The 13,736-nt window shown below is 39.6% G+C and overlaps 1 protein-coding gene and 2 pseudogenes across 1 annotated transcript in view; 1 reads left to right on the forward strand and 2 right to left on the reverse strand.

Moving 5' to 3' along the window:
- The window catches only part of LOC138000649 (E3 ubiquitin-protein ligase HERC2-like), a 104,896-nt gene extending 95,125 nt beyond the window's left edge, over positions 1–9,771 (reverse strand). Inside the window, exons 1-2 of the mRNA XM_068847209.1 lie at positions 9,341–9,771; positions 5,627–6,435 (exon numbers count right to left, since the gene is read on the reverse strand). Of these exons, the coding sequence (XP_068703310.1) occupies positions 5,627–6,435; positions 9,341–9,421 (890 nt within the window). The 5' untranslated portion in view covers positions 9,422–9,771. The remainder of the gene's footprint in view (positions 1–5,626; positions 6,436–9,340) is intronic.
- On the reverse strand, positions 1,078–2,014 carry LOC138000653 (uncharacterized; annotated as a pseudogene).
- Positions 2,022–2,732, forward strand: LOC137999379 (uncharacterized; annotated as a pseudogene).
- Positions 9,772–13,736: the final 3,965 nt, after the last annotated feature.

Raw genomic sequence — 13,736 nt, forward strand, 5'->3', positions numbered from 1 at the left:
TGACCATCTACGGGCACCCTTTTATTGTTTGCGTGACTTACGGCTAAATTGTGGACTTGTTTTGAAACTGGAAGATGTGTTCTGACAAAAAAATGCATGTATCACATTTTTAGTGGTTACAACCAAGACATGCACTGAGTTTCTCGTTATCGGAAAGACCCTATCTTTAGTCTCTGTGCCAATTTCTGTTATGCAACATTCAAGCTTATCATGGCGTTGTGTCTGTTTGCGCCCAAATGTCTGAGTAGCGGTAAGTTTTCCTGGGTTTCTTTCCCGTAATTACCACTATTAAGCATGGAATAAGCACATTTTGACGAGTGTGTTAACAACTTTCTGATTGATTTCTGCATGATTTCTTGAAGCCACTTGCAGTACGAATTATCTGAGAGAAGTGTTGTGGAGGGGGCGGGTATAAGGGGCATTCAAGGAGTGGGCTACCTGGAGGGTAAGGGGAGGATAGATCTGTGTAGGATGGCTGGGGTCAGATAGAGGCAAAGGGGAAGATCAGGGAGGGGTAAAAGAAGAAGAATGGAGAAAACAAATGTCTTGTTCTTTTAAATTAGACTCCCTAAAAAAACCAAGCACCTGTTTCTTAACTACACTCCAAAAAAGGGAAAATCCCTCTTTTAGACATTTGACAAAAAAACCTAGTTGAAAAAAAACTGAAACAAAAAATAAACTGCAACACATGCATACCTAGACTTCAGTAAAAGTGAAGAACCGCTCCCTAAAAAAACCGTTGGCCAACAGTTTTAAACACACCTGTTGGTCGACAGGTGGCTGACAGTCAACCAACAGTCAGTGATCTGTCGGTTATCTGTTGGTGAGTTGTTGGTTACATTATCATCATTTTACCTTATTTTTAGCTCGAACTGCACTGGATATATAATTATATATACCCTTCATTGGATAGGAAGGTGTATTCGCTGAAGTTCCTGCCAAATTTAGTGCCAGCACCTTCGCGATTGCAATTTGTCTGCCACATTGGAATGGTTATCTAGACCCCAGTCCCTCTCTAAATATATAGAGGCTTACTATTTTTTTTTTTTTTTTGACTCAATGCTGGGTAAATAAATATCTCCACGCTCAGGGCTCTGACATATACTGTTTCAAGGTGTTGTAATATTTTTATTACTTTGTATTATTGTTGGTCATTGACTTTTGCAAACTTGGTGGCTCCAAAAGGAGCCATTTGTTAAAAGTTGAATGAAAGAGGTTTCATTCATAGAAGCCGTTGTTGAACTTCAGGGGTAACAAAGTTCCCTCTCGTCGCATGTTGGACATTGTCGGGATGTACCGTCTCAATCTTTTATGGCAAACTGCCTCAAGTTCCTTCACTAAGGATCCCCGATAATTACTGATCACGAGGTCAAGGTCCCTGGCATCTAAATTTCTTCAATTCAGCTATTGTCACAAAATCCCTGAGGGTACTCCTGGGGCAACCCGCCAGACTAAATGCGTTGGCCATACTACAGCGGTTGTCTTTCATTGCCTGCAAGACCTGGTCATAACGTTCGTGGATACTGGCAAGGCTGCGGGTGCTGACCTCATGGGAATAGTCTCATTGCTGCAGCTCTTCTTGCTCATGTTGTGGAGGCTCAGTGTGCTCACTGCGTAGTTGCTCAACCTCTGACTTCAGCTCTGCAATCATCTTCTTCGCCTGTACCAGTCTCTTCTCTAGGGTTTTTATTACCTCGCATTTCATGCGAACTGGATTGGCCAGTTCATCGGCATCTCTCTCCTTTTCTTCGGAATCACACGCCCTCTCCTCGTTTACTTCCTGTTGGTTTTGGAATGCTTGCCCGACTCATTCATGATCTTTTTGTAACGACTGATAGAGCTTCTGAAGTTCTGTGTAGCTGGGTGTTTGGTCACAGGAATTTGATGAAAACTCTATGACTGGAGACACCAAGGCAGTGCGTTTCGATGTCTTCTTTTTCTTTTTCTGAGGGGGCTGATCTGAACAGGAACACTGTCTATTGTCGCCATGGCAGATGCCAAAGTTATTTTCACAATGAAAAGTAGAAGACGGATATCATTGGGAATGTCCAGTTCAACGCTGTAGAAAACGGTGTTCAATCCTTTTTTGAAGAATCAAAGACCCCCTGGCTCTATGGCTGTTCATCATTTTCCGGTGGTTGACTGAAGAGTCCAACAAGAAAGTATCTCAGTCTGCTAACTGGATTATCGCTTGGTACAGTCATTACAACACTTCAGAGACTCAGAGACATCTGCTCCCGGTCGGGGAAAGACTGTACTGTAGAGATCGACGAATCCATGTTTGGCCATAAAAGCAAGTACAGTGTACCATCGAGGAAGGATTGGCAGAGGCACATGGGTTTTGGCCTTGGTCAAAAGAGGTAGCGGCAGGGCTTTCACCTTTCCAGTACCCAACAGAACAAGAGAAACCCTGGTAACCGGACTGGTACAACACTTTGTAGCACCTGGAACCCTGATTATTTCTGATAAGTTTTTGCCTTACATGTACATGTACTTCAACCTTAATTAACAGTGTTGGCTACATCCATGTCCTGGTTAACCATTCCACGAACTTCATCTATCCATTCACGGGAGCCCACTCAAACACGATAGAGGGAGGCTGTAGTCAGGTGAAGAGGAAGCTGAAAGCGATGAATGGGACTCTCAGAAGCAAAATTCCAGGATACATGTACCTGGATGAATTCAACTGGCAGGAATGCTTTTTAGGCGACCACTTCGAAAATGTAATTTAGCAGACATCACAGAGTTCTATCTCCAAACTAAGTTTACTCAGTTTGACAACAAACGGCTCCTTTTAGGAGCCACCAAATAAAATAGTCTTTTATGAACAGAATGGCTGTATATGTAAGTTAATTGTCCTAATTCAGCATGCGCATGAAGCGATTACTGCACTATTGCGTAGACAATTTAAATTAGACGACAAAAGTTGATGACATGATTGATTAATTAAATTGTACTCCAAATTCAAGGACATGCAAATAAATAAGAAAGTTAGATTCATAGCAAACATTATGCATACATACAAGACATACCAGAAAGAGGTTTGCAAAGAATTGTAGGGCAATTCGACATGCTTCGTCTTTCGTGGGATGCATGCGGCAATTTTCGTTTCAACTCATTTTTAACAGTGATGAACATAATTATGCAGAGTTCATCTTTTGAAAGCATACAGATCATTTTCTGTCCCTGAAAAAACCTGCCGGCCAAATGTTGGCCGAATGTCGGCCGACAGTCAGTCACCTATTGTCAGTAGACTGTCAGTTATCTGTTGGCCAATAGTTGACCGACAGTCGGTTGAGGGGAGCTCTTCTTCACAATTACCTAGACTTCAACATGCACAATGAACTTGTGCTGTACATGCAAAGTAAAGACTACAATGCACGTACAGTACCGCTCGAAACTATTTGTGCATTTGCCGTGGTTCTGACTAGGTGAAACCACGGATTCAATCTCCAGTTTGACTGTCAGGTAAAACCTCATCTACGGTAACCGAAAGCCGAGGTTTCACCTAGATTTTTTCAGGTTGATTTACGCCGCGCTTAAGAGAGGACGCGGTAAGGGTTTTGCTTTTATTTAGAGAAAATGCTATCAAAGAAATCTGCATATTCTTGCAGATCGATCGCATGGATATAATTAGTATGCATATTTGCCATATTAATAATCTGCGATGGTTGGTGCATTCGATTATAATAAATTCCCTGTAATAAAAGCATTTCTCGTTTTTCTTTTTCCAGCAAACGTCAAGATTTCTAAAAATTGAGATGGTATAAAGATCAGCAGAAATTTACACGCATTTGGGAAATCTCTTGTCTGATGCTGCTCATCAAGCGGCCAGCCTTTAAAGATACGCAAAAGGCATTTCTATCTCATCAACCGAAAGATGGAAGAAAACGATTAACCTTACAAGTTATTGTCAGCCGTTTGGGCTACGTATGTGGCTCTCCATTTGTCACAAACTTCTTAAGCAGTTCGCATCGAACAACGTATTCATGAGCTGTGAGTGACGGAAGCAGGCAGCTTAGTTTATTTACGTTTTAACTCGCCAAATTGGCAGAGGCTTGAACTCGTCTATATTGTGGTTGTTGAAGCATTAATTTAAGTTAATCTTTCTAATTAAGAGGAATGAATTTCAAGCTCAACTGCTGAATGACATGCCACATAATATTTTGAATCAGAAATGATTGTAATTAACACGCTACAAGGAGTTGCTTAACAAACTTCAGGAATACAGTTACGGTTCTTCCCTGGTATAATATTTGAGTCATCGATAAGGTTTAGTTCAAAGTTGGAGCTTTTCAACAACTATCCCGTAAACATTTCTATTTGGACAGGACGCAAAATTTGAAGCGGGTTTGATTCTAAATACCAGTATATCTGCTGTCGGACTCCACTGGCGGCGACTTAAGTTACGCATAACCCACACAATTTTATTAAAGAAATGTCCTTTTTACACCTTTGGGAGAACTGTTCATCATGATAGCGAAAAACACACAAATTATTAAATATAAAGATGTAAGAATTGGGCGCAATGGTTATCAAGATTCTCTGTTGTCAGCTGTCACGGTGAAATGAGACGAACAAAACAGGCTTTCATGACAGCGCATTGTGTTGCATCCGTGCTGTCAGCGTGTGAAAAACAGTTTGCATATTCATTCTTTACCTTGGGGAGCTAGGTGTGATAACATTAAACAATGCTTTGCAAAGTATCATTGCTTTCTTGCAGCATAATTATTACCGCAATTAAGTCAGCCGCGGCATTCGGTTGCTTTTGTCTTTGCCTTGGTTGCGGTTTTCGTCCAACCTGAGTGATTTTGCAGTAAACACTATCGGCAAAGACGAGGTATCACCGCGTGCAAATGCACTAATAGTTTCGAGCACTACTGTATGTTTTTACGTGCAAGTACAGTCAGTGGGGCAATTTGGTACTTACAGTATATCTTACAAAAATTATGTATTTCTTCAGTTGCTAAGGAATTTAAATAGAAGTAATATTTGCTTTCCTGTAGAGCTACATGCAAGTTCTATTACACTGTAGTGTACCGTAGTTTTGGCCCTTGTTTTCTCCCCTTGGAAGAAATGTTCAGTTTTTAAGTAATGGTGACAATAGGGTCCTGAAGATTTCTGTTTGACACCACAAGACAAAATTAATTTCATCTTGCCTCAGTCTGTGGTCTGCATGTACTATATAATTAATTAATGTTAATTAATGTACTTCTGTCTTGCATTAAGCAAAGTCAAAAGTAATATGTCAAAACCATTGAAACAAGCTGAATACGGATATAATACAGGGATAAAAATTTTTGTACTCACATGAGTGGTCAGTATAGAATGACCCGCCTCTCAAAATCCCACCGTTAAACATGTACATGTACTGACGCGATCACTACCAAAGCAACCATTAACAAACTATGCCACCAATGAATAACACACAAACACCATAGCAACTCCTACCATTTTAGGTGAACCTTGAAAACAATAGTTTGCTGCTATTCTTTGAACAGACTGCAGCAAACAATTTTTTTTCCAGTTGTTCTGACTAGTAAAATAAATTGTTACAGCCTCTGATTACATGTATATGTAAGCCTGGACTGAAGTACATATGTACAGTACATGGCGTGCAACTTACCCTGCTACAACAGATCGAAGAAACTTTGTTGCCCGTTCAACCACCTCCAACCACACAGGAGAAACTGATTCCTCATCAAAAAGAGTTGCTTCAGGAAGACACTGAAGGGCTTCCAATGCTTCTTCAAGTAGTTCACGACATAAGTCTGCATCTTCCCCTGATCTCCAGGCACGGCGAAGAAAAGCAAATGCAAATGACAGTGCTGCTCTTGCACCAATTCTAGCCAAGTCCACAGATGCTTTTTTAGAATTGGCACGATTCTTTTGTTTTCTTGCAACACTCTGCTTTTCTTTGATTGTAGTGCTCTTGATTTTAGAACTGTCAACTTCTCTTCTTTCACGTGATAATGCAATGAAATAACGACCCAAGACAGCTAAACGCTGTTGAAGTCTCATTGCAGACAATGTTGATCCAGCTGCTTGGCTTGCAAGCTCTCTTTGCTCAAAAATAAGTCCCTGCAGCACTTCTCGTAACTGGCCAGGGCTTGGCTGGTCACCCCAAGTCCACAGATCCATCAAGGGACCTGCTGCTGGACAGGTTCTCTCATCCTCTTCCTTTTGCTCCCCATCTTCCTGGTCCAGTTTCTGGCATGATTCACAATTACAGCCACTATTGGGTCCACAATGACCATCACAGGATGCACATTTACATGTAAGAATACAACGGCCACAGTAGAATTTTCCTGTCTCACCCTTTTGGGAAGGTACCCCATCACAATTTATCTTAACATCTGTTGGTTTGCAGGGGATTTCTCCATCTTTCACAAGCTCATTCCACAGTCTTTTTAGGCCCTCGTGTGTGAATGCAACCTGCAGATAACAATAAAAAGCACACAATATAAGTAATACGTTTCGTGGTACAAGGCAAAGTAGTTGACTGAGAGGTCATGGAAACATGGTGTACATGATTGTATATGCATAAATTATTACTTAAAGGAGAACTGAAGGCTAGAAGATCAAATTTTTTTGTGTCTTATTATTATCGAAATATAACATCCTTTACCTAAACAAACAGGAAAAATCCTTTTTCATCTTGAAAGGCCTTGAATTTGCCCAAAATCTTTGATTGTTTTTTCAATTTGAACGCCCGCCATTTTGTTTGCTTTTCCTTCCGGTTACTTCCAAAAAAGGAATGTCAGCCGCCATGTTGTGACGTCATTGCACACAAGCAAGCAGCTGGTTTTCACTGAAATCTTCTGTTATCGTTAAGTCTCAACATAGTACTCCGCTTTCTTCGTCGTTAATACACGTAAGTTTATGGCAGAACTTGAACCATATTCTTTCGATCCAATGCGAGAAAGTTCAGGATCGCAGGAAGAGGAAGCAACCGAAAGGGAAGGCTCAAGATGGGGAAATACGACTTGGTGCAGCTGTGATTTTTGCTTTACCCGGGAGGCCGGGACAGCAAGAAAAGGAATGCATCTGCTGCCGCGATATAGAGGAGCTATGAACAAATCTCAGGTGAATTGATTGTATTCAAAAGGCAATAAAAACAACTTGATTACTAAGGGATTCTGTTGGCTGCTTTGTTTTGTCTGTCATTTCGATTCAATTTGAGAAACTATTCGTTGTGTAACGCAGCATTCTAGCTTTTCGACCGTGTTTACAAAGAAAAGTGCTATAAACTGCCATCGCGGGTCTGAGTGCTGCGATTAATGAACAACATGTATGTAAACACATAAGCTCTGTTCGTAGTTTTGCGAATTTTCAAACTTCAATTAAACATCTTTGTGATCGTTGTCGAGTTTATAAAACCCAGCTTGAAGTGCGAATGCCAATCACGAAATAACGTGTCCCAGTTGCTTGCAAAAACAACCTTTCGGTTCACTTCTCCAGTGCATGGTTTGCCACTGAAATCTCCCGACTAAAGAAAACATAACTTACTCACTGGGCATAAATGGAATCGATGGAGTCGCAAAGTTATTCATCATTTCATCAATTACATGCAATTGTCGCATCGACCGCTGTGGCCAAGACACCTTCAAAACAGGAGGGTTCGAAATGATCCGAACAGATGTGATAGGGCTGGATATTTGGCTAGTTTTTTCTTCTAAATTCGGATGATCCATTCTTCGAGAAGGACTTCATTTTAAAGAGGGAAACGATGAGAGTTCTACTAGAACAGCCCACAATAGCGCACTGAACCATTTTTCAAGTTTCCCGCGTTCAAGCAAGTGAGCGCAATGACGTCACGCATAGCGCCCAAGCCTGCTATAGTACAGCCAAAATGGCGGACTTCCATCGAGTGACCAATACGGATCTCCCTGGCCTCATAAAAACGTCAAAATGTAAGGAACCCCTCAAATACTCGAATATTTCCTTTAACTAAGTCAGGCACGACAAATTTGGCGAAGGAAAAAATATTTCATTTTTATCTTCAGTTCTCCTTTAAGTGAAAACTGTTTTTTTTCTTTCTTTCATGTCAATAATTTACAGTTTCATTAAACACGTTAGTTAACAGAGAAATTATCCAATACAAGAATTGTTTGTACAATGTAAGCCAGCCCTTTGTGCACTAGCCCCTTGTCAAAGTGACTTAAGGGGCTAAACAGGGCTAATATTAAAAATGTCAGCTAACAAATCTTTCTTACACTGTTAGTTCAACTCCTTTGATAAAGTCGTATTTTTGTGTTTCATTGCCCACCTATGCAGCACAACAGTTTTAACAGCACGGTAATACTGCAAATGTATGTGCATGCATATGCATACATGTATACAGGGCTTTCAGCAAGTTTTAAAGTACATGTACAAAAGTGTAGAAGGTTCATTGCATTTAGTAAGTCCAGAGGAGTTCAAGAGTGTTAGGTCTATTGGGAAGACTTGGGACTACATGTAGTAGCTTAACATACTACAAGAATCACTCAGCTCATGTTTGATACTTTTCATACACAGTACTTCCACCCAGAAATGAACTGAAATAATTAATTGAGAAACATTTAAATGGCATGAAAAGTGGATGGTGTGGGCTGTTTATCATTGACTTGTCAGCACCCAGTATTAAATGACAGCACTAAAATTTTAACTTCAAATTCAAAAAGGATAACAATAATTATTTCAACTGCATGAAATAACCTATTAATTTTTACTAAATGTCTGAAACTGTGACATTAGACATTCATGAAAATTATCACAGCATTTTTACTGTCGTTACATTCTTTCAAGTAATATAAATTACAAGTTTCAGAAATTCAAATAAAATAAGGTGTAATCAATAATCACAAAAATCAGACCTGCTTGAAAAATAACAGCATGTACACATTCGAGCTTACAAAAACTCGAATGTCAAGCCTTGTTACATGTAGCTTTTTTGCTAAAGGAGAAAGATTCTTGTTATAGTAAGGCTTTTAAATTAAAAGAATCCACAGCAGGAAAGAACACACTTGGATGAACCAAGGCAACAATACATGTTGCAGTCGAGTGTATAAACTTTCAAGTCAGTTCAGCTTGATGTGCACGTTGAAAGATAGATATCCTTCACCTTACCCTGTGTAAAACATATATTATGTTGGAAAAAATGGTCAAGCCAACGAGTGTCAAATAAGCAACACTGAAGAAGCAAAGCATGATCACATGTTAACGTTAATTAGCTTCATCACACATCGCAAAGATGATGTCCAAAGGGAGCAAGAGATAAACGTTCGCACAATCTATTCATGAAATAATTTACGAGGCATCACATTGTACACATGAAACCCTACATTTGATAAAACATCACCTGTATGTCAGTCTTGAGCCATTTTGTGTCGAGTCTCGGTTGAGGCCGAAGCGATGACACAGGATTTGTGAGATTTGGCATTTAGAACACCAGGAAATCGCCCTTTTTTCAGCTTAAAAATAAACTGTACAGAATTGACACTGTGTGCATTCTTCCAAACTACGAAGAGCTATCGATAGAGCAATTTTTAGGAGATATCAATAGCGAATTTGTTGTTGCAGTTCTCCTCCTCCGATGGCGTGAGTTGTTGTCACTTTTCCGTTTGAGGTAGATACACTATAATGACGGCTACGTGATGAAGTAGTAGCATAGTGGGATAACCGCTGACAAAAAGCGGACACAACACGTTCTCGCCCATGAATTCGTGATAATCCTAAATTGTTAACTACTTTGATCATGAAGAACAAAGTATACTTTTCGACACCGTTTTTGGTCTTAATATATATATATATATATAATATATATATATATATAATATATATATATATAATATGTATATATATGTGTATATATATATATATATTTTTTTTTTTTTTTTTTTTTTTTGGGTCGCGCTCTGGTTGCGCTTGCGTAAGATTTCCCTGTCTCGTAGAAGGAAATACAAGTGGGATTCGAACTGGGTATCTCTTATTTCAGTGGCAATCGCGAGGACTATTAATCCACGACCAACGGGGAAAAATGTATTAAGGAATTGTGTACGTGACCGGAAACGAGTTTTTGTGTTTTCGTTGCACGCAATGCACTACAATGCACTATCCGGTTCTCGTATGACTCTGTAACAGATATCTTGATTTTATAATTCTCCCACTATTTTTAAGAAAAAGTATTAAATATTTTTAAATATCATCGTAGAGACTTGCAAAGCATCTGTTTCTGGTTTTTATTGAAATCAATGCAGTTAACAACAGTTTTAAATGTAAACAAATATCCACGATCACACTTGGGCCCTGTCACAAGCAGGTAGGGTAACCCTACTGCAGGAGGGTCAAAGATAGCCCGGGTTTACAAGCAAAATTTCACAGGTAGGATTACCCCTACCACCCGGGACAACTTAGTGTGCTTAGTAACCGCCAGAATCGCAAACACAATGGAAACCGCTAGTTTCCATTGTGTTTGCGATTCTCTAGCAGAGAGTTTACAAGGCAGCTAGGGTTACCCTAGAGTTAGGGTAACCCTAGCACTCGGATAGGGTTACCCTAGCACCAGGGTAACCCTGGAACAGTGTGATGTGGTAAGAAAATTGATACAATCTACCAAACATGTTTACTACTCTAACATGATCAACGAACATCAGTCTGATCAGAAAGTGTTGTTTTCTATGGAGCGTCATTAGTGACAAAATTCACTTTTAGTATTATGAAGTAGTTATGGGGTTATGAGGTAGTTTGCTATTGAAGTAATTTTGGCATTATGAAGTAATTTTGGCATTATGAAGATGTTTGGGTATTATGAAGTAGTTTTGGCATTATGAAGTAGTTTTGGCGTTATGAATTAGTTATGGGGTTATGAAGTAGTTTTGGCATTATGATGTAGTTTTGGAATTATGACGTAGTTTTGGAATTATGATGTAGGTTTGTCATTATGATGGTACCATGATTCTCTGCGAGTGTGCAATCGGGTACGAAGGGAATCATGGGATAACAAAAAACCCGCCAAATCTGGACATGAAATCAACATGGCAACTTGCAGTGAAGGGATCGCCGAGTCGCTGAATAAATGTGTTAAAAATCTGGCGACTGCTGCAGAGGCACTTCCAAAGGTAAGAAACGAAACTGGAAATCAAATATCTGAGAATAGACTGACAATGGTAAACCGCCCTACTGAGTTGGAGGAACATCGGAAATTGTTTGGATTAAAACTCCGTCTCACTCTAAATCTAAGTTTACCTCGAGTGTGTCATCGCCGTCAAGTGTAAAGAGGTTCAAAATGGAAGTGGCAAGGTCGACTTCATTCCCATCCGTAACACTTGGACCCACAAGTTTTTCCTTTGTGCTAGTAGTATGTGTTCACAAGTGCCAACGACGCGAGAAAAGATAGAGCATGGGCTAGAGGGATTAGGAGAGAGAGACATTGTCTTTCAGAAAGATGGCAATGCAGAGCACATCCAGAAAAAGCTTATTGAATCATATCCAGTATTGAAAGAATGTGGAGGATATGAAATAATGCGCTCAGTTGTTGGGTCTTGTAAATTGCTTGAAGTGTTACTTGTTCCTCCTGGAGGTTACAACGTCCCCTACTTGGAGTCATGCCTTCTTCAAGCAAAGGGTTACATCAGACCAATACAGAAACAACTTTCACTCGAGCCACAGTCAGAAAAAGATGATAGCTTCGCTGTAAGTATGCCTTCCATATTAATCGTACATGTTTATCCAAATGTGAATTCGTAAAACCATAGGCAGCCCAAGTTCGCGTAACAACAGGCATCCGTTGAGAATTTAAACGCGTTATAAGACTTTGTATGGGAAATTAAATACTTTCGATTATGAAGCCTAAAAAACACTCAATTTAACGTCCATTCAATGAAATGAATACAACTGACTCACCTCTGGTGTATTCTTGTGCCTTTTGGAGCTTATTTTACCGCTTCGGGAATTCCGTGTTTTCACTTTTCTAAGACGAAGTCAGTTTTATTCATTTCATTGAATGAACGTTAAATTGAGCGTTTTTTAGGCCGGCTTCATAATCGACGGTATTTTATTTCCCATACAAAGCCTCATATTAAACGCGTTTAAATTCTCAACGGCTGCCTGTTGTGACACGAACTTGGGCTGCCTATGGTTTTACGAATTCACATTTTGATAAACATGTACGATTAATATGGAAGTCATACTTACAGCGAAGCTATCATCTTTTTCTGACAGTGGCTCGAGTGAAAGTTGTTTCTGTGTTGGTCTGATGTAACCCTTTGCTTGAAGAAGGCATAACTTCAAGTAGGTAGTAGGGTAAGACCCAACAACCGAGCGCATTATTTCATATCCTCCACATTCTTTCAATACTGGATATGATTCAATACGGTTTTTCCGGATGTGCTCTGCATTGCCATCTTTCTGAAAGACAATGTCTCTCTCTCCTAATCCCGCTAGCTCATACTCTATCTTTTCTCGCGTCGTTGGAACTTATGAACACATACTACTAGCACAAAGGAAAAACTTGTGGGTCCAAGTGTTACGGATGGGAATGAAGTCGACCTTGCCACTTCCATTTTTGAACCTCTTTACACTTGACGGCGATGACACACTCGAGGTAAACTTAGATTTAGAGTGAGACGGAGTTTTAATCCAAACAATTTCCGATGTTCCTCCAACTCAGTAGGGCGGTTTACCATTGTCAGTCTATTCTCAGATATTTGATTTCCAGTTTCGTTTCTTAACTTTTGAAGTGCCTCTGCAGCGGTCGCCAGATTTTTAACACATTTATTCAGCGACTCGGCGATCTCTTCACTGCAAGTTGCCATGTTGATTTCATGTCCAGATTTGGCGGGTTTTTTGTTATCACATGATCCCCTTCGTACCCGATTGCACACTCGCAGAGAATCATGGTACCATCATAATGCCAAAATTACATCATAATTCCAAAACTACATCATAATGCCAAAACTACTTCATAATTCCAAAACTACTTCATAACCCCATAACTACTTCATAATGCCAAAATTACTTCATAACCCCATAACTACTTCATAATGCCAAAACTACTTCATAACCCCATAACTACTTCATAACGCCAAAACTACTTCATAATGCCAAAACTACTTCATAATACCAAAACTACTTCATAATGCCAAAATTACTTCATAATGCCAAAATTACTTCACTAGCAAACTACCTCATAACCCCATAACTACTTCATAATACTAAAAGTGAATTTTGTCACTAATGACGCTCCATAGTTTTCCTCCTTTGTCAAGGTACTGCATGTTATTCCAGAGAAACAATACCCTGATTCCGTGTCATGTGATCTACTTGCAACCTCACTTGCAAGCTCATTTGCAGACTTCTTTGAAACTAAAGTTTTGAATATTCAACGTGATTTAAGTGTAAATCCTATGCACGTTGTATTCAGTGATGTCTCATGTAATAGTTCTCTTTTATCTTTCAAAGAAATTTCACAAAATGAACTTTCCAAGCTTATTACTCAACTGACATCAAAATCATGTGGTTTGGATCCTATTCCTAGTATTGTCACGGTTATGAAGTAGTGCTTTAGTACACTGCTTCCTCCCATCTGCACAATCGTTAATCTTTCGTTGCGTACTGGAGTAGTGCCATCACAGTTAAATGAAAGAAGCCATGATCCACCCTTTACTCAAGCAGCAGACTTTGCCTTGTAAGGAATTTTCGAGTTTCAGGCCCATCTCTAAACTCATGCAGATTTCTGTCAAAAGGTATCGAGAAGG

This window comes from Montipora foliosa, chromosome 4 (assembly GCF_036669935.1).
Source record: "Montipora foliosa isolate CH-2021 chromosome 4, ASM3666993v2, whole genome shotgun sequence".
In the NCBI taxonomy this organism is placed as follows: domain Eukaryota; kingdom Metazoa; phylum Cnidaria; class Anthozoa; order Scleractinia; family Acroporidae; genus Montipora; species Montipora foliosa.